At 34.6% G+C, this 24217-nt stretch overlaps 1 protein-coding gene across 3 annotated transcripts in view; it reads right to left on the reverse strand.

Annotated features, from left to right (window-relative positions):
• GFRA1 (GDNF family receptor alpha 1) overlaps positions 1 to 24217 on the reverse strand; it is a 245027-nt gene that overhangs the window by 27184 nt on the left and 193626 nt on the right. For all 3 annotated transcript variants that reach the window (XM_039361114.1, XM_039361115.1, XM_039361116.1), the window contains exons 6-7: positions 22954 to 23088; positions 16259 to 16437 (exon numbers count right to left, since the gene is read on the reverse strand). In XM_039361114.1, the coding sequence (XP_039217048.1) occupies positions 16259 to 16437; positions 22954 to 23088 (314 nt within the window). The remainder of the gene's footprint in view (positions 1 to 16258; positions 16438 to 22953; positions 23089 to 24217) is intronic.

Consider the following 24217-nt stretch of genomic DNA (forward strand, 5'->3'; position numbering starts at 1 on the left):
ATTCTATAAAAGCCCAAGGACAATTGTATTCATGTCATGCATTTTGAAACCTAAGTCCTATTATTCAAATTACCTAAAAAAAATCGAGAAAGCTATTTCCACAGTGTTTAAGAATTAAAGACTAAAAAGCATAAAAGGTCCGAAAAGGCAGATTTCTTTTATGAATGGTGAAATTTGAATCCTTCAAAGAACAAGAGGCAATTCCTCTTGCTAAAGTGAAAATACAGTATTGACTGATTAGAACTTGCATGTAACATATTCTAACATTCAGCATTTTTCTTTGCTGAACTTAATGCAGCCCTGTGGTAATATTCAGAGCAGGTAAATAAAGGATACACCTACAGCAATACATAGCTGCAACAGATACTGTATACTTAATTTGGGCTAGTACTCTAAAACAATAGCTATTTAGTAAAAAAATTTTAATTGAGCCAAGTATATCCAAACATGAATCTCATGACCATATTTAAAAAAGTTATTATTACATGCCATTGTGGGCAAACTGTGGCCTTCCTCAACAATTCTTGAATTATAGCTCCTAATAGTTCATATTGTTTTTAAGAGCTATGAAACAGAAATTCCTATTTAAAGAATTGAGGCAATGTGAATTGCACAGAACCTTCATCTTCAGGTTTTTGCAAGAGTCAAAGCTGTTGGGAAAGCAAATCCTTTCAGCCATGCTAGAATTAGTAGACCTGATTTAACATCATATTAAGAAAATGCTTAGACTATAACATAGTGAACACTGCCTCAGTACAAGGTCACAAAATATGATGTTACAGTGTTGTTGTTGATATTTTAATTTATTTATTTCTTAGTGAAGCAAACCCTGAAATGTTCTGATAAAGCTTAAACATTACAAGTGCGTGCAGTAGTGATAATGTTCCACCTCACATGGTCTGTTCTTGCCAAATTACAGTGAAATGGGGAAAAATGCAAAATAGAACTACTATTCTAAAAAATGTTAAAACATATAATTGAGATTCCTGTATTTCAACTAAAGAGTCAAATTTTATTCTTTATTCCCTTTTACAAATATCATTACATAATCAGAAGTGACACATGCAACTGCCAGAAGAAGAGGCCATTGATTATATTTTTGTGTGTATGAAGAGCTCTTATTAACACCTTTCATAAATTGAATTCAATTTCCTAAACTGAATGCAAAGACCCCCCAAAAACACAGATAAATTTGTATATTTGGGCAGAATATTAATTAAGATCAGGAAATGGATGGAAAAAATGTTAAGAAGTGTAAATACTAGCAGAAAGATGTTGGGTAATATGTATTCTGTTGTGAGAAATAATTTGTTAAAGGAAGCAAAAATGGGCTGAAGTGTGTACTTCAGCCCGTTATATGGAAGTGAGGGTTCAGGACAAACAAACTTAAGTTGAGCACAGCAGAATGTGCTATGCAATCGTATTTCTGTGGTTAAAAATAAAATAAAATAAAATAAAGAGATAGATCAAAAATGACGATTGAATGTGGATGAAATACAGAAGTGAATGAACAATCTGAAAAACATACGCTATGGTGATTTGGTTCCATAAAGAAAATGAATGAGGATAGAACTTCAAAAAGAACTTATACAATAAAGGAAAAATGAATACTAAAAGAAATAAAAAAATATGAGGAACATAAAAAAGTGGGAAGCCAGAATTTAACGAAAAGTATTACTGGAATCAAAGTAAGCACAGTTTGTAAGGATAGAAAAGTATGGAGAGATACAGTGAATGGTGTAGTGTAAATTACTTTTGACTTTATTTCTTTTTATCTTTCTTATTTCATTCCTTTAGCATCTTTGAATTAGTATTTCTGACTTCTTTTAAGTTCACTGCATAATGTTTTTTACCTTAAAGGAAACATAATGATGGGCATCCATATATCAATATGAAACCATTAGAGGTTAATATTTGAATGGTATAAAGTTAAAATTCTGTAGGAAGTAGTTTCCATGGTGGACATTGAGTGGAGGATTATCCACTACCATATCAGTTTTGCATCATATTTTTATTATTCATGTAGGAGAGGACTGTGATAAAGTAGTGAAAACAAACAGACTATTTAACTGAAATGCAACTTTTCTTTTCAGGAGAAATGATGTGCAAACAGCTCCTAGAGAACAATAACAATAAAATATTACTGCTAGTTTTAGAGATGTTCAATAGCTTTTGACAAAATGCTAGTTTATGAGTAGTTACTTCTGATTTAAGAAGCACATGTTCATCTTTAAATAAACAATTATTAAGTCACAAAACAAAATTGCATGATTCTTATTGAGGTAATCTGTTTTTACAGTTAGCTATAACATGCTACACTTTTTATGACACAAAAAAAATGCTTAAGAGTTTTAGAATCTCTATTTTCTCACTCCTCTTAAAATATTCGTCACTGATACTCTAATTCTACTATTTTTTAATCCAATAATACGCAAGTGAAAAGAGTCTTACAAAAGATCCAAATATAGAGATTATAAGTTATATGTAATAGAGGAAAATTATTGATATACAGGTAGTCTTTGACTTACAACTATTCATTTAACAATCATTCAACATCACAACAACATTGAAAAAAGTGACTTATAATATAAAAAAAAGTGACTTGGACTTATGACTATTGTAGCATCTCCATGATCACATGGTCAACATTTGGATGCTTGGCACCACATGTATTTACAGTGCAGCATCCCGGAGGTATGTGAATGCCATTTGTGGCCTTCTCAGCTGGTTTACAACAAGCAAAATTAACAGGGAAAGATGGATTCGCTTAACGAACACCTGATTCTCTTAAGAATTGCACTGAGTCACTTTACAACCATAGCAAAAAAAAATTGTAAAATTGGATGTGACTCATTTAACAACTGCCTTGCTTAGCAATAGAAATTTTGGTAGCAATTGTGGTTGTAAATCGAGGACTACCTGTAAATTAAGATCTTCCTTGGGAATGTGATAAAATCAAAATATAGAAAGCATTTCCAAAGCAATCTGACTGGGAAGTTCTGTGACAATCACTTACTTGGTAGACACTGTATAAATTAATGTACAAAGTAACATGCATATTTAAACTCCAGTAATTTATTGGCTTCCTGCATGTATTAATTTTATTTGATTTGTACATTTGAACTGATTACCTGATAGTAGATCAAAGGTATTCACAGACAAAAGAAGAACATGTGAACCATAGATACACATAGTTTTGGAAAGTATTTGGCTACAGAAAAAATCTTGGTCATTATTTTAGTATTTATTTTTTCTGAGCAAAGATGCTTTAACAAGAGCTTTATAGAAATAGTTTCTTTTGGGAAAAAAATAACAGCAGGCATTTAGGATTTCTCTCTGATGCAGTTTTTAACATACGCAACCTTTTGGCTCATCCTTTCAAAGATACTTCCTTAACTAAACAGGCAAAAAAGCCATGGAAGCAGAAGTGACTTCCAACTTTCTGACAGCTTCCACATTGATGTTGCTTGTGGGAAGCTGGCAGACAGCATCAGAAATCACAATTCTTCTTCTTCTTCTTCTTCTTCTTCTTCTTCCTCCTCCTCCTCCTCCTCCTCCTCCTCCTCCTCCTCCTCAACTGACCTGCAGAACTGCCTGCCAGTTTGCTGAGGGGAAGCAGAACAAAGAAGGCCATGGAATATGAGGAAAATGGCAGCCCACTCTCCAGCATGTCTCCAGGGAGCAAGAGGTCTCTCCCATTGACCACTGACATCTGCAAGCCTTGCTGCAGTTCTTGTCAGTCAGGCCTTGCTGCTAGCTGAATGGGTGCAGCAGTGGGAGCTGGAGCAACTCCTGACTTCCCTGGCTTCCCCATTGACTTTGCTTGTGGAAAAGGGCACATGAAAAATCACTCCTGCTCTTCCTCAGCTGGTTGCAAAACTGGGGGAGGGAGGAAAACTGCAGCTTGCTCCCCATTATGGTATTTCCCCAAGAGTCCCTCCCTCCAGGGAGAAAGAGTGCTCATCTATTCACTCCCAGTGGCCCCCAGCCAGCCCTACCTCACCAACAGGCATCTGAGTCACCCGCTCATCCTTCCCTCACCATTCACCCCTCTTAAGACATTTCAAATTTTAGCCTCGATTCCAAAGTAGACAATTGCTGCTTGCCTATTGACCCTTATTGTCAGCCAATTGGATGCAGAGGCCAGAGGAAGGGGAGAAGGGGGATGGGGATATGACACTCCCATCTTCCCTTGCACCATACACCCTATAGATTTCTGGGAGTGTAGTTCGAAATTGTTGTGGCATTGAAGTAGCTACAATTTCCCCAAATTTTATTCCCATTTGAGTCCTGCCTCCTGGCTTTCCATAAGTTAGCTCTTTTGAATTACCTTGGTTCAATAATTGTTGCCCAATACCTTCTGATTTCACCCAGTTGAAGGTTACAAACAGACACAAGAATTTTAGAAGTATATAGATGTTTAACTTAAATACATGCTCTAAGTATGCACCAAACCTTTGTATACAGTATGCACAAAAGTTCTAAACCTGAAGAATATTAATTTGATTGTCATTTTCCAAGACTAAAGTATAGAAAAGTAAATTTTGTTACTGTTTGTTAGCCCTCCCAAGTAAACTAGACAGGAAACAAGACTAGTTAAACTAATTCTACATTATTGTAAGGCTACATTAACAAAATCTTAAAACTCTGAAAGTACAAACTTCCCACCCCCACTTTTAATTATTTCATTGTTTAAGGCAGGTATTTTCCTAAGTTTCTTTCTCTGTTAAGCCAGTGGGAGCTCCTGTCTCTCTTTCTGATTGTTTCCTAGGCAGTAACTTTTCCTCTAGTTCCCCAAGGTCCTCTGCACATTGCATTACACTCTTTCAATTTAATCTTAGAAAATCCGTAGACCTATATTGTTAACAAACAGTAAATCTAAAACTTTTACTTGCTGACTGTAGCTCCATTTGTGTAATCCAGAATCTTTTTAAAGTTTTGATTATATGATTCTTGAAACTTATCGACAATGTTTCCTAGATTTCAGTCAGAACACATAGAGACAAATACTGTAAGCCTAACATGCTTTTATAAAGTTAATCATAAAAAAATTCAAATCCTATCCCTAGCATAAGGCCTCATTCACTTTAATTATTTCTCAGTACCTATCTTTATCCAATCAAAATTAGAGGTGCAACCCTTGAGCCCAGATCTTGGCCAACAGTATTTACCCTGATTTCCAGCAGCTGTTGCCCTATCTATCTTACTACTTCTCTCTCTCTGTCTCTCTGTCTCTCTCTCTCTCTCTTACACACACACACACACACACACACACACACACACACACACACACACAGAGAGAAATAAACAAAATAAATGCTTGTATCAATTTTACCAGACTGTAACATTGCAGAAACATGTTGTTTTGTTTCTAGCAAAATCTCTGTTTGATTCTCTAGTTATTTCTCCTCTAGAGACCTTAAGTTCATTCTTAAAATACCTTGGAAATGGAAAAGTAGACTACAACATAGGCTAACAGATATTCTATCAACATTTGTAGAAGCTCTAAGGGGTATTATGCTTTTGCCTCTGAATTTTTATTTATTGCTAGGAAGAAAGAAAACCCTTGTGTAATAAAATGAAGGTAAGAATTTGATTAATTTGTATAAATGTCATGGAAATTGCCAAGTACTAACCTCCTGAGTAGAAAAGCGCAGAGCATTAGGTAGCCTGCCAAACTGCCATGTCAGAATTAATTGCCCATCATAATATCAGCAAGCATAATACAGCCTCAGCCACTATGGATGCATTTATTTCTCAGGCTGCTTGTAAGTGGTCTAATGAAAAACCAAGGAATAAAGGAGCTCACTAATTTACATGATTCCTACTTTTGTAGGGTGAAAAGCTGTCAACACTAGAACATAATAAAGTATTTGAAGACAGACTCCTACGTCAAACCAAACCATGATGCTTTTAAATCACATTCTACCATCACACTAAGCCAAAAATATCTAAAATATATAAGGGGACCTCTTTTATGTTGGAAATATGAACAACACTAAGGGACATTTTATTAGGTTTAGTGGATATATAAAAAGCTAGAAAATTTCAGGTTCAAATACACACATTGGTTCAGAGGATCTTTAAAGATTAACACACAAACTGGGACCATGAGGTTTTTCTTTTGGAATTGATGGACAAATAGCTCGGGAAAAAATGATAGAACTTTGTTTCTGTATATGATAACTGCAAGATTGTTGCATGCAGAGAGATGAAATAATTCAATGTTATACACAATGGAAGAATGGATGGTAAAGATGATGGAACTTGTTGAAATGATTAAATTGACATTTTTGTTCAGAGAAAATACAGCTTCTATGTTCAGTGCCAACTGGAAACACATTATGGACTTTTTTGCATAAAGGAGAAAAAATGCTTATGATTTATAGTTTGATGACTCGACAAAATAGATTATACAAAAAAAGCATATGTTTTAACCACAGAGCAAGAGGTTATATATAATTGTACTTATAACTATTACAAAGAAGCTTGGAAGCTACTTCTTTCTATCATATTTCTTTCTTTTCTCCTTTTTTTCCTTTCTTGCTCTTTTATATTTCTTTTCCTTTCTTTCTTTCTTTCTTTCTTTCTTTCTTTCTTTCTTTCTTTCTTTCCTTTTCTTTTTCTTATTATATTACTTTCATATTAGTTTTTATTTTCCTTTTTTAGAATATTTGATAAATTATATATAAAAAAGTAAAACTAAATTAACCATATTGTGATTTAAGATGTTCCAGTATTTGGCAGTCCTTCAAATCTGATCTCTATTAATGTTTCAGAGTACACAGAAGTGGAAATGTAATACCAGTCTGCAATATTTTAAAGCAACCTCACAATTTTTGGGAATCATGAATCATTCCTGAAACTATAAATCTTGAGAATAGTCATAACTGATTTAAGATGCTAAAGAGAAAGGCTATTTTTTTTGTTCCTGTCTGCCTTTTGAAGATTGAATATGAAATGCTTCAAAACCTAATAATAGTGTTTACTAGATCTTTATTTCGATTAAAACATTTAGCATTAATTAAATGGATCAGTTTGTTGAAAGCCTGCATAGATGTCAACAATTTCTCATATATTTATATGGAATTTAATATTTCAATTTTTATCTTGCTTTTCCACCCTAGAGTCCTCAAAAAGGCTAAAATAAAAATGATATTTAAAACCATAATTAAATCATCATTACTCAATTACCAAAGCTTCACGGAAATAGGAAAATCTGGACTTTTTTTGCTAGCAACATAGGAAGTTGCAACTGTGATGATAATAGATAAATTTTGACTGCATAGATAGAATCTATGTGATACCCAATTATATCTTTCTACTCTGGCCCAGCCATGAGAGGCTGTTGAATTTCTGATTCAGTTCTACCAAGACCCAATGGCTGTGGTTGTCTGGAATAACCAGATTTAGGGATGTTACATCTTTGTCTTTGGATGAGGTAGCCATTCCCCTTTCAAGGCTGGTGTGCAATCTGAAGCTATTTCTGGACACACACCTGCTGCTCAATGAAATGTGGCAGCTGTGTTCAGGAAGGCCTTGGCACTGCTTTATCTAGTCTGCCAGTTGCACCCTTTCCTGGATTGCAGGTCTTTCAGTTATTCATATCCTGGTCATCTCATGGCCTGATTCCTGAAGTTTGGTCTACATGGGACTTCAGAGAGGGCAATGATGAGTATCCCTAGCATGCCCATGCAACACTTCTGCCTCTTTAGCTCTACTGGTTGCCAATTTGCTTCCAGGTGCTATTCAGAATGCTGGTTCTTACCTATAAACTCCTACATATCATACAGCCTGCTTACTTGAAGAACCATCTGTTCCCATTGTATTGATTTTTTTTTTGTAATATATTTTATTGAGTTTTTTAAAAACATAAATCACTTAATAATTGGTAAACAGTGTGTTGTCTGGGTTACATTTATAAAACAATCATAACAATTGATTTTTATAATCCATAATCCACACAATAGTTTTAGTTGATTTCCTCTTTTCCGAAAATATCCTCTTTTGCAAACATTGAGTTAATACAATTCTTATTGTTTTGATAGATAACACTTAAATATATAATTTTTTCCCCAATAGTCCTAAAAATAATAATCACATCAATATATTTCTTTTCTATCCAATCGTTCTGGTTGCCTTATCATAGATCCTGTTACAGTCCTTATTTTAATTTGTTTCTCCCACCAAATTCTAGATATTCTTACTGGTTAAGATTTTCTCAAAAATTAATTACATTTAAGAATTTAACTCTATTTTTCCATATGAACCATCTCACACTTTTACATTTCTTAAGGGATAGATAAAACCATAGGAAAAAAAGAAAGAAAGCAAGAGTAAAGAAGCATAAAAAATAACATACTACTTAAAATATATATCCCTCCTAAGCTAATATGTATTTATTTTCTACATTTCTTATTCTTTTTAACCATACTTAAAATATGTTTAATGTTTAAACATTCCATTTAATATATCTAGTCATCTAATCCTTTAACTCTTATTCAAAACATTTTTATCCATTATAATTTTCTTAAATTCAATCACATTTAAATATGTAAAACATTTCCTTTATCTAAGTCATTTCAACTTTTTTATATTACTCATATCAAGAAAGAGAAAAAAACAAGGAAAAAGCATACTATATTATATTTAGAGAATTCATCCCTCTTAGAGTGACATATATATTCCAAAACTTTTCTATTTCTTTAACCATATTCAAACAAATGTTTCTTTTTTAAGTATTCTCTCTGGTAAATCCCATCATCTATTTTCTTAGTTTCCACTTTAGTCTTTTTCTTTTGCCCAGTGTCTTTCTTAATCAATGTATTTTGCTGAATCAAAAAGTTTATCCGTATTTTCGTAAATATTGCTGTAGATATAAAAAGTAAATCAGAAGTGTCTTTGTACGGGACTTCTGCCTTTCCATGTTTGCTGAAAATCTTTTTCTTTTTCTTTCTCTCTGCTTCTCTTATCATTTCCTTTCTCTCCGATGTTCCTGACATCTCTACAATTCATTTTATCCAATCTGTTTTCTTGTCCTCAGATTTATTTTGTAGTCTTAAGGGATAAGTTGTTTTTTCCAATTCTTGTGAATTTTTTTCCACTAGTATTAAATCATGTTTCCTTGTTTTGTTAAGTTCCATCATTAAGTCTCTATTCTCAATTCTATATCCATTTATCTGTTTTATCTGTTCCTTCTCTGTTGTTGTTTTCTGTGAATTTTTTTGTTGTAGAGTTAACCTGGAAATAGATTGATTTATATTTTCAAAGTTGTTTTGGATTTCTTTGTGGTTTAAAGTCATTGTTGTTTGAATTAGTTGCAGTATACTATACATCTCCTCCTGTGAAGCATTTATGTTTTCTTGATATGTTCTTTCTACATGTCTCTGATCCATGATAGCCAAGAATTTGAGTTTTCCTCTTCCTTTCTTTTCTCTGCAAATAGCTTTAGAGTCCCAATTAGATAGATATTTGTAATCCAAATAGTTCAAAAAAGATTTTTTTCCTGAAATTTATAATTCTCTCTTTGTCTCCAGCCAAGATTATTGTCTTTTTTTGTCACAGCTGTTCTTTGTTGTTAAAGCTTTGAAGGTCACAGACACAGATTAGCTTTTCCCAGATTTTGCCAAGTCTTATATTAAAGTTATAGCTGTCATAGTCTTCATCTGCCACTAGGTGTCAGCAACTATTTGTTTTTCAATTTCCAAAATGAACAATTATCTTTAAAATGATTCAAACAATTTTATATTTATCCAGACTTGAGTTTTACGTTTCAGGCTTTATATTTATTTCACTTCCATATATTTTGATCCTCCATAAAAAGATTAATTCGCTGCTTCCGTTAGTATAAGGGTGGGGTAGAAATCCCCCTCCTTCCCTTTTGAAGGTATTTTGCTTCTTGGGGATCTTTTCCATGAAATTAAATGTAAAATAGAAAAGAGAAGATCGAATTCCTCACCGAGTTTGAAGCATGCTGCTCACAGTTGTGCTGGTATGTGCTTTTGGACTTCAGTTGCTAATAGCTTGGGCTGGTCGATGCAATATGGACAGCCTTTCTCCTGTCAGGTTAGAAGGCTTTTCTCAAGTCGAATGGAATGGCCACTGCCATTCCAGAATTGCTGGAGCACCCTTCTTTCTTCATCGCCTCTCCGGGGTGACTTAGACCCTTTTACCGTCCCCTGGCAGGGCGAAATTAGCCACGGGGATGTGGAGAATCTGCAAGCCTGCGACTGGTTGTTACCACACAAAACCGGAAGTCCCTGTTCCCATTATATTTAATTTGATCAGGCAGGGATAGTACGCTCCCACTCATTGGGACCCTGGAAGTATGCCTTCTCGGTGGTAGCACCAGCTTTCTGTAATGAGGTTGTCTCCCAAGATCCAAATAACCCCCATCTTCCTGTTGTTTTAAAGAAGCCTGAGAACCTGACTTTCACAAAGTCCTTTGGTGGCGTTGACTGAAACCTCTTTTTAATCTAGGTTGCCGTTTTTTGTTTTTACTTGGTTTATTTGCCTGCTATGTCTACCCTTTTTGTTTCTTGTCATTTTTAATGTCTTGTTTTCATGGTTTAATGTGTAATAATGTGTAAACTATTCAAAGTTGGTAGTGGCATCATCATCATGTTGTATGGAACAATTCTCCTGATATTCCTGTAGGGAGAATCTGTTGAGGAATGTTTAATAGATTCAGCTAAAGCCAGCAGAAATGGAACCATAGCAAAAAAATTTTGGTGGTTCCATTGACTTTCCATGATTGTGTTCCTCTCCCTCCCTCAAGTCCATTCTTCTTTTTTCCCAAAGCATCAAGATGCAGAAAATGATAGATAACTGTAGGAAAGTTAACAAAAACAAGGAAATACCTAGGTAGGCATGCAGACTTCAATCCAAGGGGTTGGAAAAAAGAAATCTTCACAACATATTGCACTTGAAATGAAATAACTGGAGATTGGGCCGAAATTCAAACTGGCTTCAAAAATAAAATAATTTGTTTCCCCAAATCTAGTCTGAACAGAACTTGGATGATGGGTATCGGCGCATGTAAGTGACACATATTTTCAGAACTGTAATAACTGCAGCTGTGTAGCAGCTACATTTGGCATGGAATATAACATTCAGCTCTGTAGTACTACATATTTTAAGGCTTATTTTTTGGAAAATAATTTTCTTTTATCATGTTCAACACATGTTTCCCCTATCATTTATTTGTGAAATGTCACTTTTTTATATTGTTATTGAAAATCCAAATGCTATTAGTCCAGCATAGCAACTTTCATAAAATTGAACTGAGTATACTTTAGGCAATATAGTCCCAACAAATTGAGAAATTGCTAAATGGGAATTGTCTGTACCTACAAACTCCCATGTTTGTAGGGCACAATGCATCCAAACATATGACACCCAAATCCATTACCTGATGTATCATTGACTTCATTTCCCCCCACTTTCTTAGGATTCCAGACAGGCATGCTAAATAATAATGCTTTTGTATTTGAGTAGCAGTTTTTTTTTTTTTTAAAAAAAAACTCTAATTATTCAGCTTCTTGAGAAGGTCAAATGTCATATGTCTACAAGGGCTAATATTCTACAGACAAAATGGAGATGACAGAGTATCTCTTTCCTGTTTTCACTGCAAAACAGTGAAAGATGCATATTAAGGATTTTTATAGAATTCAGCTCTTCTGATCACTTCTGTCTGCAGTTAGCAAGGCAAAACTTAGTAAAAGTATCCTAACAATCTTTTTTGCCCAGATATTGTCCCAGCTATTTAACCAGGACATTGCTAACCTGCAAAACAACTATGCCTGCAAAGAATGCAGCCTGGCTACTTGAGCCTCAACATGTGGTCAGATACATGAAGCAGGTATTTGAATAGAACACACATCTATTTCAAGTTTCAAGTTCTGTGACTCTATATGGGAGAAATAATACTATGAAGCACTGCAGAGAATTGATATTGATTGCATGCCACAATTCCTAAATAATAATATATGTGATGGGAAATACCTATGTGCTTTCACATATAAGTACCTGGCAGGGTGATTCAGAGCTTTTTGCTTCTTTAGAAAAGGATATGTGGAAAAATGGGAAGGCCAAAGGATTAGTTTCCAAGAGAGGCCTTAAGAGGCATTCACAGTGGGAAGTGAAGCACTTAGCATTGATCCTTGTTGAAAATTGCAGGGGTTCAGACTATGCCTAATGTTAGAGATCATAAGTAGCTATAATAAAGTGTTTATTAGAATTGTTATTATCAAACACTATGCAGGATTTCTTCAGACATTTGGCTTAAATTCATAAGGAGCTCTGAGGTTCAGTTCACAGCAGGTGTGAGGAAGTTTCATGGATTTGTAATTCGTAAGTGGGTGAGCTTAAAGAGGAAACAGCAAGGGATGGAGAAGTTTTGCTGAAGTGAGAACAGGGGAGCAAAATTGTGCATAGACTGAAACAAAGGGCACAGTGTTTTCGATAATCTGTGTCATTTTTTTTGCTATGATCAAGGGAGAACAGAGAAGTCAGAAGTTGACACTTCTATGAACATTAATGCTGATGGAGTAGGGAGAGAGCAAAGAACAGCAAGGAAAATGTTCATCTGATTGCCTTACATCTGTGTTTCTCAACTGCAACAACTTTAAGATGTGTGGACGTCAACTCCCAGACTTCCCCAGCCAGCCTAGGATAAAGCTAGGGAACTAATACAAAATGCCCCCTCCCACAGCAATTCTGATTCTGCCCAGAACTAACTCCCAGTAGAGCTTAGAGATCTGGGCTTCAAAAATCCAGATAATCATTACAAGGGCAGGCAACATCTGGTAGCTTTCTCATGGTCAGGATCAGAATTATCTGGAGAGAGGAAGATACGTTAGATATGGGACAGTTCTGTTTTCTATATAAATTTTTATGTTTGATTTATGAACATCTTTGACGTATTCTTTTCACTTGTTTTTAAAGCTTGAGAGTTTCTGAATGTTACCCTAACAAGGACAATGTTTATCTATAGATGGAAGTAAATGACAAGGAGATTAGATGGTTTATTCCATTTTCCCTGTTGAAAATGCTTGTGCCTACAAGGCTGAGCACTCAGTACTCACCTCCCTTTCAATTTCTCAAGCAGTTCGGTTCAAGAATGCTATTTCTAGAAGTGCTTTGCCAGGGCTAATAATCTAATCATGTAGGAGTTGATACTATCTCACATCAAAACTTTTGATAACTATCAAAAGTTATCAAAGGAGGAGGATAAACAATGGCAATAGCACTTAGACTTATATACTGCCCTACAGTGCTTTACAGTACTCTCTAAGCAGTTTACAATGTCAGCATATTACTCCCAACACTCTGGGTCCTCATTTTAGTGACCTCAGAAGGATGGAAGACTGAATCAATCTTGAACTGGTCAGATTTGAATTCCTGGCAGTGGGCAGAGTTAGCCTGCAATACTGCATTCTAACCACTGTGCCACGACGGCTTCTCCTGTGCAAACAATAAATATGCATCATTTGAGGATAAATAATTGCAGGAGGATATTATATAAGCTTTCAGGAAGTTACATGGGGTGAGCCTCAGTGTAAGCTTATCCAGGAAATTTCCTATAAACTACCTGGATTAAATTGGGGAATATCCATTACTGCTTTTGATGAAAAGGGACTGCCATCTACCAAAGGAATATGAAATTTCATCTTCTATTTACACTCTTCTGTTGCCGTGCTTTGTTTTATTGTCTTGACTGTAGATACTTCCTATCTATATTATATTTTGCAATTAAAATTATTCTATTAAGCTATGCTTAATAAATACTTTCAGCTTTAATCTCCTCTCCGTGTTCATTGCATTTGAATCCAGGAACCTTCTGCCTACATTTCAACATAGTAGGACACTCTGTAGAAAACTAGTTTTCCAAGTCCTTTGCATTTAAGTTGGGAAATGTTTAAACTATTAAGTCGGGACATTTCTATGGGGAAAAAGAACCACAGCATTCTGTCCCCACATAGGCCACTGTTAGAAATGAGGATATAATACAACTAAGGTGCAATTTAAACTCTTTGAAACCCAATGTAGCTGTTTTTAGCCAATTTAAGTTGAACCAAAGTATCCCAGTTCACTTGGAGAAAATCTTTTGTTTCATGTAGGGTATCCACAACAAATGATGACAAAATTATATGTGGACAAGATGCCAAGCTTAAATTTACTTGTATCTGATAACTGATGTATGTAAATTGCAGTGTTTGTGTGATGAAGTAGTAACATGTTCTTCATTTGTCCCACTATCACTGCAGAAGCCTAGACTTTCATGACTAACTCTTGACACTATTACCAAATCTGAAAGAGTTATTTCTCTTCCCAAAAGACGCATTAAGAATGCAGAACTACTATTCCTCTTTTCAGAATTAATTATAGCAAAGTATTTAGAAAACTGGATACAGGTTTCTTAGTAGAAAAGAGTTATTCTTATCCTTCTGAGTTTCCAGCATTAGCTGACATAATGCAGTCAGCAAACTGGCCCTTGTGTTTTACAGAATTTTTATTGCTACTTTGCCCTTAAAATACCAGTGATTTTTCCACTTGGCTTTACAGCAGCCAGTTTCACCTAGAAAATGTTTCCCTATTCAAAATAGTATCTTGCAACAATAAAAATAAATTATGTCATATTTTAACATTTATGTGTCTGCCTAGATTATACATGCTTTCAAGGTCAGTCTGACAATCAGTTTGTGAGCATACTTTATGGAGAAGAATAAATCCGATTTCAAGAGCTACATTCTAAAAATTTGAATCAGGACAATCAATAGAAAAAGTGAATGTGCATCACAATGGTTTCCTACATACTGTATATGTTTGGCACTCTACTGGATTTTATTTATTTATATTTATTTATTTATCTATCAAATTTAGATACTGCCCTTCTCACATTCAGAGTTATTCTGGATGGTTTACAGATAAAAAGCACAAAACCATATAAAAGAGCCGAGGTGGCGCAGCAGTTAGAGTGCAGTACTGCAGGCCACTTTAGCTGACTGTGTTCAGCAGGTCAGCGGTTCAAATCTCACCGGCTCAAGGTTGACTCAGCCTTCCATCCTTCCGGGGTAGGTAAAATGAGGACCCAGATTGTTGGGGGCAATGTAAATATATATATACATTGCTTACTGGTGTACACCGCTTAGAGAGTGCTTGCACTTAAAGCTGTATATAAGTCCCATAAATAAATAAATAAATAAATAAATAAATAAATAAATAAATAAATAAAAACACAATACATACAAAGTTCAGTAAAATAGGGGACAACTAAAATTAATTGAAAAGTAAAAGGCTGCAGGAGTGCCTTTAGGATTGCCTGCCCCCAGGATTGCATGCCTCTCTTCAACTTCCATGGGAATTGGCAGAGCCAGGTCTGCATATTCTATCTCTGGGGAAAGGAAGCTTCACAGGGTGGGGCAACAGCAGAGATGGGTCTCTTCCTGGACTCCACCAGCCAAAATTCTTTAACAGATGGGGTCTGTAATATACTTTCCCTGCCTGATCCAGTAGGATGGGTCAATGTGATGTGGGTAAGGCAGTGCCTCAGATAATCTGGCTTAAGCCATGTAGTGCTTTAAAGGTAGTAACCAACACCTTGAATTGGACCTGGAACCAAACCAAGCTCATGCACCAAAGGTGTTATATGCACCATCCCAGGGCTGCTGAAAATTGCTCACGTGGCTATGTTCTGTACCATTTTGTTAGCAATCCACCACCTAATTCCCACCTACTATTAATATCAACTGTACATTATTGATATCATTCACACATAACAGTAGAGCACTTTGGTTCTTTTAGCACAGTGCAATGTGTACACCCCACCATTTTGGTACAGTTTACCATTATGAATTGTTTATGGTTTAATGTTATGTATGGACCAATGATTTTTTTAAAATGAATCATGTCTAAAGCAATGATATAACATGAGTTAATAATCCAGCCTTGTGTGAAACATCCATTCAGGTTGTCAAGTTCTTTTCTGAATTTCTTGCAGTTAACGACCCATCCTGCTCTATGGAACCAGGATTCCAGTAATATAAAATCAGAATTAACTGGCTTAACATAATCTTTTGGATGCATCATTCCAATAATATATTGTTAAGTAGCAATATAGACAGAGAAAAGGAAGCTTGGATTTTTTTGATATGCACAAACATTTAGCAAGGGCATGCCCTTCATCTGTTCAACAATCCTCTCTCCCCACCCCCCATCCCCAGTTTTAAATAACTGTCCAATTGCAGTTATTTCTTACCTTGATGTTGGCACATGCTGGCAAGTCATTATTAGTAGGTATTTCATTGTTGGCATTCTCAGAGTCATATGTCTTTGATCTGTATCCTGTTGTAGTTAAAGCTGTGGTGGTTTGGACAGGTAGGAATGGTTGCCACACATTCACATCTGTACCATTGCCAAAAGCCTGAATTGCATTTTCTGTAGAAAAAAAAAATGGACAGCAATTTCTTAAATAAACAAATAGCAAACTTTTCCTTTTTTCTATGTTCCCGGTCGCCTTTACTTCTACATTTTAAAACAAACAAAAATAGTTCTAAAAAACAAACTAATAAAAGAAAAACTGTTTGGGATTAACAAGAATGAAAGAATTTATGGTTTCTGAGTCAAGTTATGAAGCAGTTGATTGTCATGCCTGTCTCCGTGTTGTGAATTGACCTGTTTACAACTAAGTGATAAGTGATAATTGTGTTCAACTGTTCATTTATAACAACAGTGTTACTGGGACAAGACTACGGAATAGAAAATCCCACTTAGCAAAATAAATAGGAAATCCCTAAAAGTGATTCAGCACATTTTTAAAATAAATAATATACATCATATAATCACAATAGCACTAGCACTTAGACTTCACAGTACTTTATGGCCTTCTCTAAGCGGTTTACAGTGTCAGCATATTGCCCTCAACAATCTGGGTCCTCATTTTATCGACCTTGGAAGGATGGAAGGCTGAGTCAACCAATATAAAGGGTGTTCTATCTTAATTCAGAGAGTAAAAGTGCCTAATGTCATCAATTCTAAAATATAAACCAAGTCCACACTAATACAGATTACAAAGGCAAGTTATGGAAACTACAAATTTATAGTGAGTAATAGTTCCATAAAAAAATATTCCAGGTATTTTATAAGAAAACAAACTCACCAGTTCAATGATGTACTGTATATTCATAAAATAAGAGTGAAAAATTTGCTGATTTATTTATAGGAAATTCATTAAATTAATTAATTGACTTGTCATTTTTCTTTTTTCCCTTTCAAGTCTTCAAACAAAATGCACATAATTAGGTGGAAATATATGCTCACACACAATACCGAACATGTAAAAGTTGAAAGGTATAATTCTTCATGGATTAAATACTGCAATTATGGCAAGAATAAATTGGTGTTTCTTTAAAAAAATACATACAAATGAACAGAAAAACAGATTTTAATCATGTCTTTGGGGATTCAGCTTGATTTGGATATTTCTTATTTCAAACTCATTGTATATCAAAACAATTTCACTGGAGACCTGAGTATGGTAGCTATTAACACATTTCTTCAACAGTATTTAATGCTTATTATAAATCATTTTACTTTTGCTTACCTTGAAAAGATTACCTTCATTTAACTTTTTCAAACATTTTTTTAATAAAGTACAAAATAGACTTTATAGATATATACAGTTAGTGACAAAAAGAAGCCAGGAAAAATTTAGAAGTTTTCATGCCTTGCACGTTTTAGGGAAAATTAAAAGATGATAACAGTGGATTTACAGATAGTTAACCTGAAGAAATAAACTAGCATGGAATTATTCAAATACAATTGAGCAAATTCTAGGGGCTTTATCCTATACATGTTTAAATATGCTTCTATTTAAAATTCAATATATCTTTTTAGCATGAGAAGTTTTCTCTTTGGGGGAGTAAAGCATATTTGAAAGAAAGTCTAAATTAGTGGGAAACAGGAGGGGGTAAAACACCAGTACACATATAACTATTGTATTTATATGAAGTGGTGAACAATCCTGAATTTAACTCTTCCAAATGAGAAGTAGATTGAAAAAAAAAAAAAAAACAGAAGAAAAATCCTGTACAAGGTACCTCCTAGGCTTACTAACTCCAGTTGAAATAAATCCTAATAGTTCCACCTTCCCTCAAAATATGTGGATAAGTACGTATGTATGTATGCATGCATACTTACATACATACATGTTTCAAAACAGGAACTACTAGGATTTCATTCAGTTGATAAAAATGACATATATATGCGTATTTGTGTGTTTCTCTGTGTGTATCTGTCCTTTTTAATCAACTGACTAAATATCCAATACTTAAGAATTGTGCTTGTTTCTATGATCAATATAAATTCTCTCTGTTCATACTAACCATACTCTGTTTGATTTACAAACCTTTCATATTGAAATTCCCAATGTTTTCTTTTCTCTTTCAGACACACAAAGAAAAGGTATAGGAAAGAAAAGTGGTATAGGGTTTCCTGCCTGAGCAGGGGTTGGACTAGAAGATCTCCAAGGTCCCTTCCAACTCTATTATTATTATTATTATTATTATTATTATTATTATTATTGATCATCGCACAGTCAGCCAAATGATTTGGCATTTTTGTCTACCTATCGAGTCCTTACCAAGGACCTGGGATAGGCAGAGGTGGATGTTTGATGGTATTACAGATATCGTCGCAGGATGGAAGCAGTTCCTAGAAAGGTCACCTTTTGCAATTGACTAATGGTGAATTTGTCAATGCCAAAGATGTTCAAGTGATGCTCCAGTTGTTTTGGGATTGCACCCAAGACACCTATTATTATTGATACTATCCTTGCTTGCCTTTGCCACAGTCTTTCTATTTCTATTTGTAGGTCTTTGTTTTTTGTTATCTTCTCCTGTTCTTTCTCATCTATTATGCTGTCTCCAGGCACTGCCACGTCCACTATCCAGACTTTTTTGTCTTTCTTATCGACAATTGTTAAGTCCGTGTTATGTGGCAGGTGCTTGTCTGTTTGAATTCTGAAGTCCCAGAGCAGTTTAACTTTACCATTTTCTATGACTTTCTCTATTTTATGATCCCACCAGTTCTTGCTTACAGGCAAATGATATTTCTTGCAGATCTTCCAATGCATCATTGTTGCTACTTTGTCATGCTGCTGCTTGTAGTCAGTCTGTGCGATCTTCTTGCAGCAGCTTACCAGGTGGTCCACTGTTTCTTCAGCTTCTTTGCATAGGCGGCACTTACAGTCTGTTGCTGCCTTCTCAATTTTGCCTTTGTATGCATTTGTCCTTAAGGCTTGGTTTTGTGCAGCCAGATTTAGTCCCTCAGTCTGTTTTTTCAACTTTCCTGGTCTTAGCCATTGCCAGGTCTTGTTATTATCTGCTTTCTTAGCTATTTTTTTTAATGTACTGGCCATGTAGTACTTTGTCTTCCCATGCCTCTATTCTCTCCTTCTCCTTCTCCTCCTCCTCCTCCTCCTCATCATCATCATTATCATTATTATGAATAAAGTGAAAACAAGATAAAAGTATTTTGGTAAAGAAAAAAGGAAGGAGGAACAAGACTAGGTGGATGTATGGGGCAAAGATATCTGAACAGGGAAGAAAAAAATCAATTAAGGATCCCAAAAAGAGTTCAGTTTAGGAGGCAAATAGTCCCTCTCAAACAAGGCTAAGCTTCAGACTGATCTTCAGAACATTTATTCTAGTATAACATGCTATTTGCACTGTTGTTTTTTTTTTTTGCACAGAAAATTTTTTGCAGTGCTATTTGCAAACATTTGCATCTTCAGCCATTCATTTGTCTTCAAAGTGTCTTCTATTCTCAGAATATAAGATGACTTATATTTCTCTAACTCACAGGAAATTATTTGGAAAGAAAAACCTCTGCTTCCTATCAGATTAGTAACATGTCACTGAGGACACTAAGTTAGAATAAATATTTTGAGTCTTCACTTTCAGTGTGCAGAGAATGATTTACTTTGGTACGCATCTCTGCCCAGACACTTGATCTCCTATATGTAATATCTCTATCTAGATTCTGAACCAGTTGCCTGTATATTTATGATAATTCTGAATGTGTTCTTTGACCCATATTTACATTAAAATGGTCCAAGGCAGCTTTAATCAACAGAAGGAAAGTGGCAGATTCAGGGGTAGTCAATCTTGGTTCTTTTATGATTCGTGGACTTCAACTCCCAGAATTCCTGTGTCAGCCATGCTGGCTTAGGAATCCTGGAAGTTGAAGTCCACGAGTCATAAAAGAACCAAGGTTGATTACCCCCAGCCTAATTCAATGAGCTTTTCTGGTAAAGAGTAAATCCTTTGGAGCAAGGATTTCTGCATTAAAAAAATGCATACCTGTGTTCGGTTATTGATTCCCAATTCAAAATCCCAAACCACCTTAAACATACAAGCACAACTGCATATTTTTAAAAACAATACATCCTTTTAACATATCAACTGAGCCATAATTTGGGTTCTCATATTTTGCACTATTATGCCTGAATCCATTTGGTTGGTTTTCTGCTACATGAACCAGACTAATATGATCTTTCAACTATTATTTCAAAAGAATGTGGCTTTGCTTTATATATGCACAAGACATTATGCGTATTAAAGATAATTGTATCTTTTATTTAAAATAAAGGTTTACAAAGTCATTCCATTAACAAAAAAGGTAATGGAACATTAATCCCCTTCAGTGAAATGCTATTGAAACAGGGGCACCTTTAATTTCTTCCTAAGAAAAAGTGTCTTTGCTAGGTTAGATATAATTTTTCCTCCCACTGTCCTCTAATGACCTTGCTTTATCTTCGTTAACATTTTTATTCTAAAAGTAAAAGAACAATAGAAAAGGTGTATTTCTTTTCAAAATTATGCAATGGTAATTGAGTTTCAAGATATTAAAACAATTAAGAACGTTTAGTGGGAACTGAAGCTTCTCAAAATCTGCAGACTTTTTTTATTAGAGAAATAGATATTTAATCAAATTTAGATGGAAAATTCCTAAACCATGTTTCTAGCACTCAATTAGCTTCTTACATTTGATGAAGTTCTAAAATGCAAAAGTGAAGGCCATGGCTGCTCAGAAACATTTTTTTCACATCCTGGAATTAATAGATGAGTTTTAAAGTAATGGTCTAGCATTACATATAGCAGATTTAAAGTTCCTGGGTATTCTCCACTCTAGCATAGGTACAAAGAAACCGTGTAATGTGCAAAATGTTGGACAGATCGTTACCACTGTCAAATAGTTTCTTTCATGATACAGAATAGAAGAAGTATCTTACTTTCCATCTGTATTCTGCTGCTGTTATGAACCTAAAATGATTAAGGCTGGAACAACTAAAGCAACTCCCTTTGTGTTGTCCACACTAATTATTTACAATTACATTTCCATGGAGTTTAAAATGTTTAAGCCTTTTAACAGATATAGAAATGTAATGTAAATTCTTGTCTGTTGTTCATGTTTCTTTTGTCTGTTGTCTGTTTCTTTTTTTTTTCTCTCCCTGCTTTTCCCTGCCATTTATCCTACTTTTTCCCAGGTAACTGAACACGCCACAATGGTTTTCTAGACAAAGAGATGGAGTCACATAGCAGACTAAACTGGAAAGAAACATCCAAATGTCAGGGCCATAAATTAAGTTGCAGTCAAGAAGATTAATTGCTCAAGTCTATACACAAGAACCTAGTCAACTAATGATCAAAGCTAAATTGGCGGTAAAAAAGGATCAACCGAAGAAGAGTTGGACTTAGACTCTAGGCCAGATATGTCAAACTCGCGATGTCACGTGATGTCGCACAATGTATCGGGACAGTTTTGCCATTGCGGCAATGGGGTAGGTGCGGCTTCTGGATGATCTGTCCGGCCCGCGGGCCTGTAGTTTGACACCTGTGCTCTAGGCTGATGACTCACTTAACTTTGCCCCCTCCGGCTCTGCTTATTTTTCTCTCACACTAAAACATATTAATGTGTTAGCATTATGTATGACACTAAATAAAAGCTGGTTGGAAATAGCAACCAAACATTCAAATGGAATAGCTATGCCACAGGAGAAGACCAGAGTGCATAAGCCTGAAATAAAGTGCTGATTTCAATAATATTGAAAATATTTTATCATTGTACATAAAGAGACATGGGTCAGGCACAAAAAAAGACCACAATTACACAGGAAGTTCCAAATAAACTGATTTATTACTCATGCCTATGCACAGGAATCTACTCCACTAAATGGTTAGCACTATTTTGGCAGTAGATAGGGGTTAATGCGAGTCAAGGGGGAGGGGTTGGACTTGGCTATGTAGAGATACTAGGCTGATTCCTCTTTTGACTTTGGCTCCAGGTTCTGCCATTCCTTCTTCTACAATATGTTATATGGATGCTGTATACTCTATGTAATATTATACATAATAGGAAAACAAATGTCAAGCTCATATCACCATGTAAAACACATTGTACTAAAATTCAGTAAAGAATGTAGTATACAATATATTAAATGTTTAATCAGAACATATATTAAAATGTTCCTATTTGGTATTAATAATTCAGGCTGGGTCAATTTTTTGCATGGGATTCTAAATACATGAAATCTCTTATTAGTATTGTTTAACCAATGGCATGCACATATCTAATATCATGCACAAACAACTTTTTTTAAAAAAAAATTCATGGAGACCAGATTTGAGATGATATCTAAATACAGCAATTTTGATTTATGATTATGGTTAGGGATTCAGAGTTGGTCAAAGAGAAGGACAACAATATATTGTGCAGGAAGTGATTTAGATTTTTTTTTTTTACCTTTACAGAGTATTTGCCTCCTTGAAATAATGAACCTGAGAAAATAATCTTTGCATCTTTGTTATGTAAACAGATCTCATATTTGTAATTTCAGTATACATGATTGTATTGGCCTGGAATCATTTTATAGCACATAAATGTAATACTCACTAAGGCATGAATTATCCTGGAAGAAATTAAGAAATTTCAGACATTCTTCTAGGTCATTGCCACTGCTGCTGCAATCACACCATGGTGCAACGCTGAGATTATTATAATTTAAATAATTCGGTGTCATAACTGTGCCTATTGAAAAAAATCAAGAACAATATTTTATGTGACCATTTTTTAAATCAGTCAATACTTACTGTATAAATCCAAAAGGCTACTCAAAGATATACACAAAATATTTAAATACAGCTTCTATAAATGCTCTGTTCCTATACACAATCCCTCCCCCAAATATTATACATAACATCAAATAAATGGAGTGTTTAAAATTTCTATAAAATCAGGTATTGCTAGATAAGTTAAAACTATCTTAGATAATAATTCATACATAATAATAACAGCATAAAAAGACATCCAATAAGGTATTGGAAAAGTAGTTGTTCATGAATACTGTAATGCAAATATATCTATATAAATAAATTTATAATGGTATGAAAATATATGAACAATATAAAATATTATGAGAAAGACATTCTGTGTCAATAAGTTAATAAAATATTGGACACCTGGGAAACTATTTGGGTGAGAAATGTCAAATTTACTCAAGCACAGAATCTAAGGGAGAATTTTTATAAAATGTTTTATAGATGGCACCTTGATCCACAAAAAATGTCTTACATGTACCCTGACGTGCAACCTGTCTATATCATATTTGGTGGTCATGTTTTTTGGATCAATATGGTGGAATATCCAGAGAATTTTTAGAAGGAGGGTAAAATTTACAATTATTTTTGTTATTGTTACAGATTTATCTTTATTGAATTGTATATATTATCTTTGTTACCAACAAAGATTTCGGCTTTCTTATTGCTATCAAAATGATAAAATTTATACAATGAAAAAAGTATAAGTTTTAATGATATCTTTTTTATATATAGTAATGGAAGCTCAAACTTTTGTATAGATTGTAAAATTTATAAAACTTTTAATGTTAATAAAATATTGAAGCTGGGCTATAGATCCAGTAGTGTTCTTATGATTTTCAATAACCCAGTATTGATTTATCATTAATTGTTATATTATCTGTTAAACAATTTTCAAGACAATGAAAAAAGGAATGTTTTTCCCTGTGTGTCTGTGTGTATTATGTGTATCTGTGTGTCTATGGAGATTCTAAGGAGAAATTTCCTGACAGTTAGAACAATTAATCAGTGGAACAACCTGCCTCCAGAAGCTGTGAATGCTCCAACACTGAAAGTTTTTA

This window comes from Crotalus tigris, unplaced genomic scaffold (genome assembly GCF_016545835.1).
Source record: "Crotalus tigris isolate CLP2741 ecotype Arizona unplaced genomic scaffold, ASM1654583v1 scf7180000019203.361967, whole genome shotgun sequence".
Lineage (NCBI taxonomy): Eukaryota > Metazoa > Chordata > Lepidosauria > Squamata > Viperidae > Crotalus > Crotalus tigris.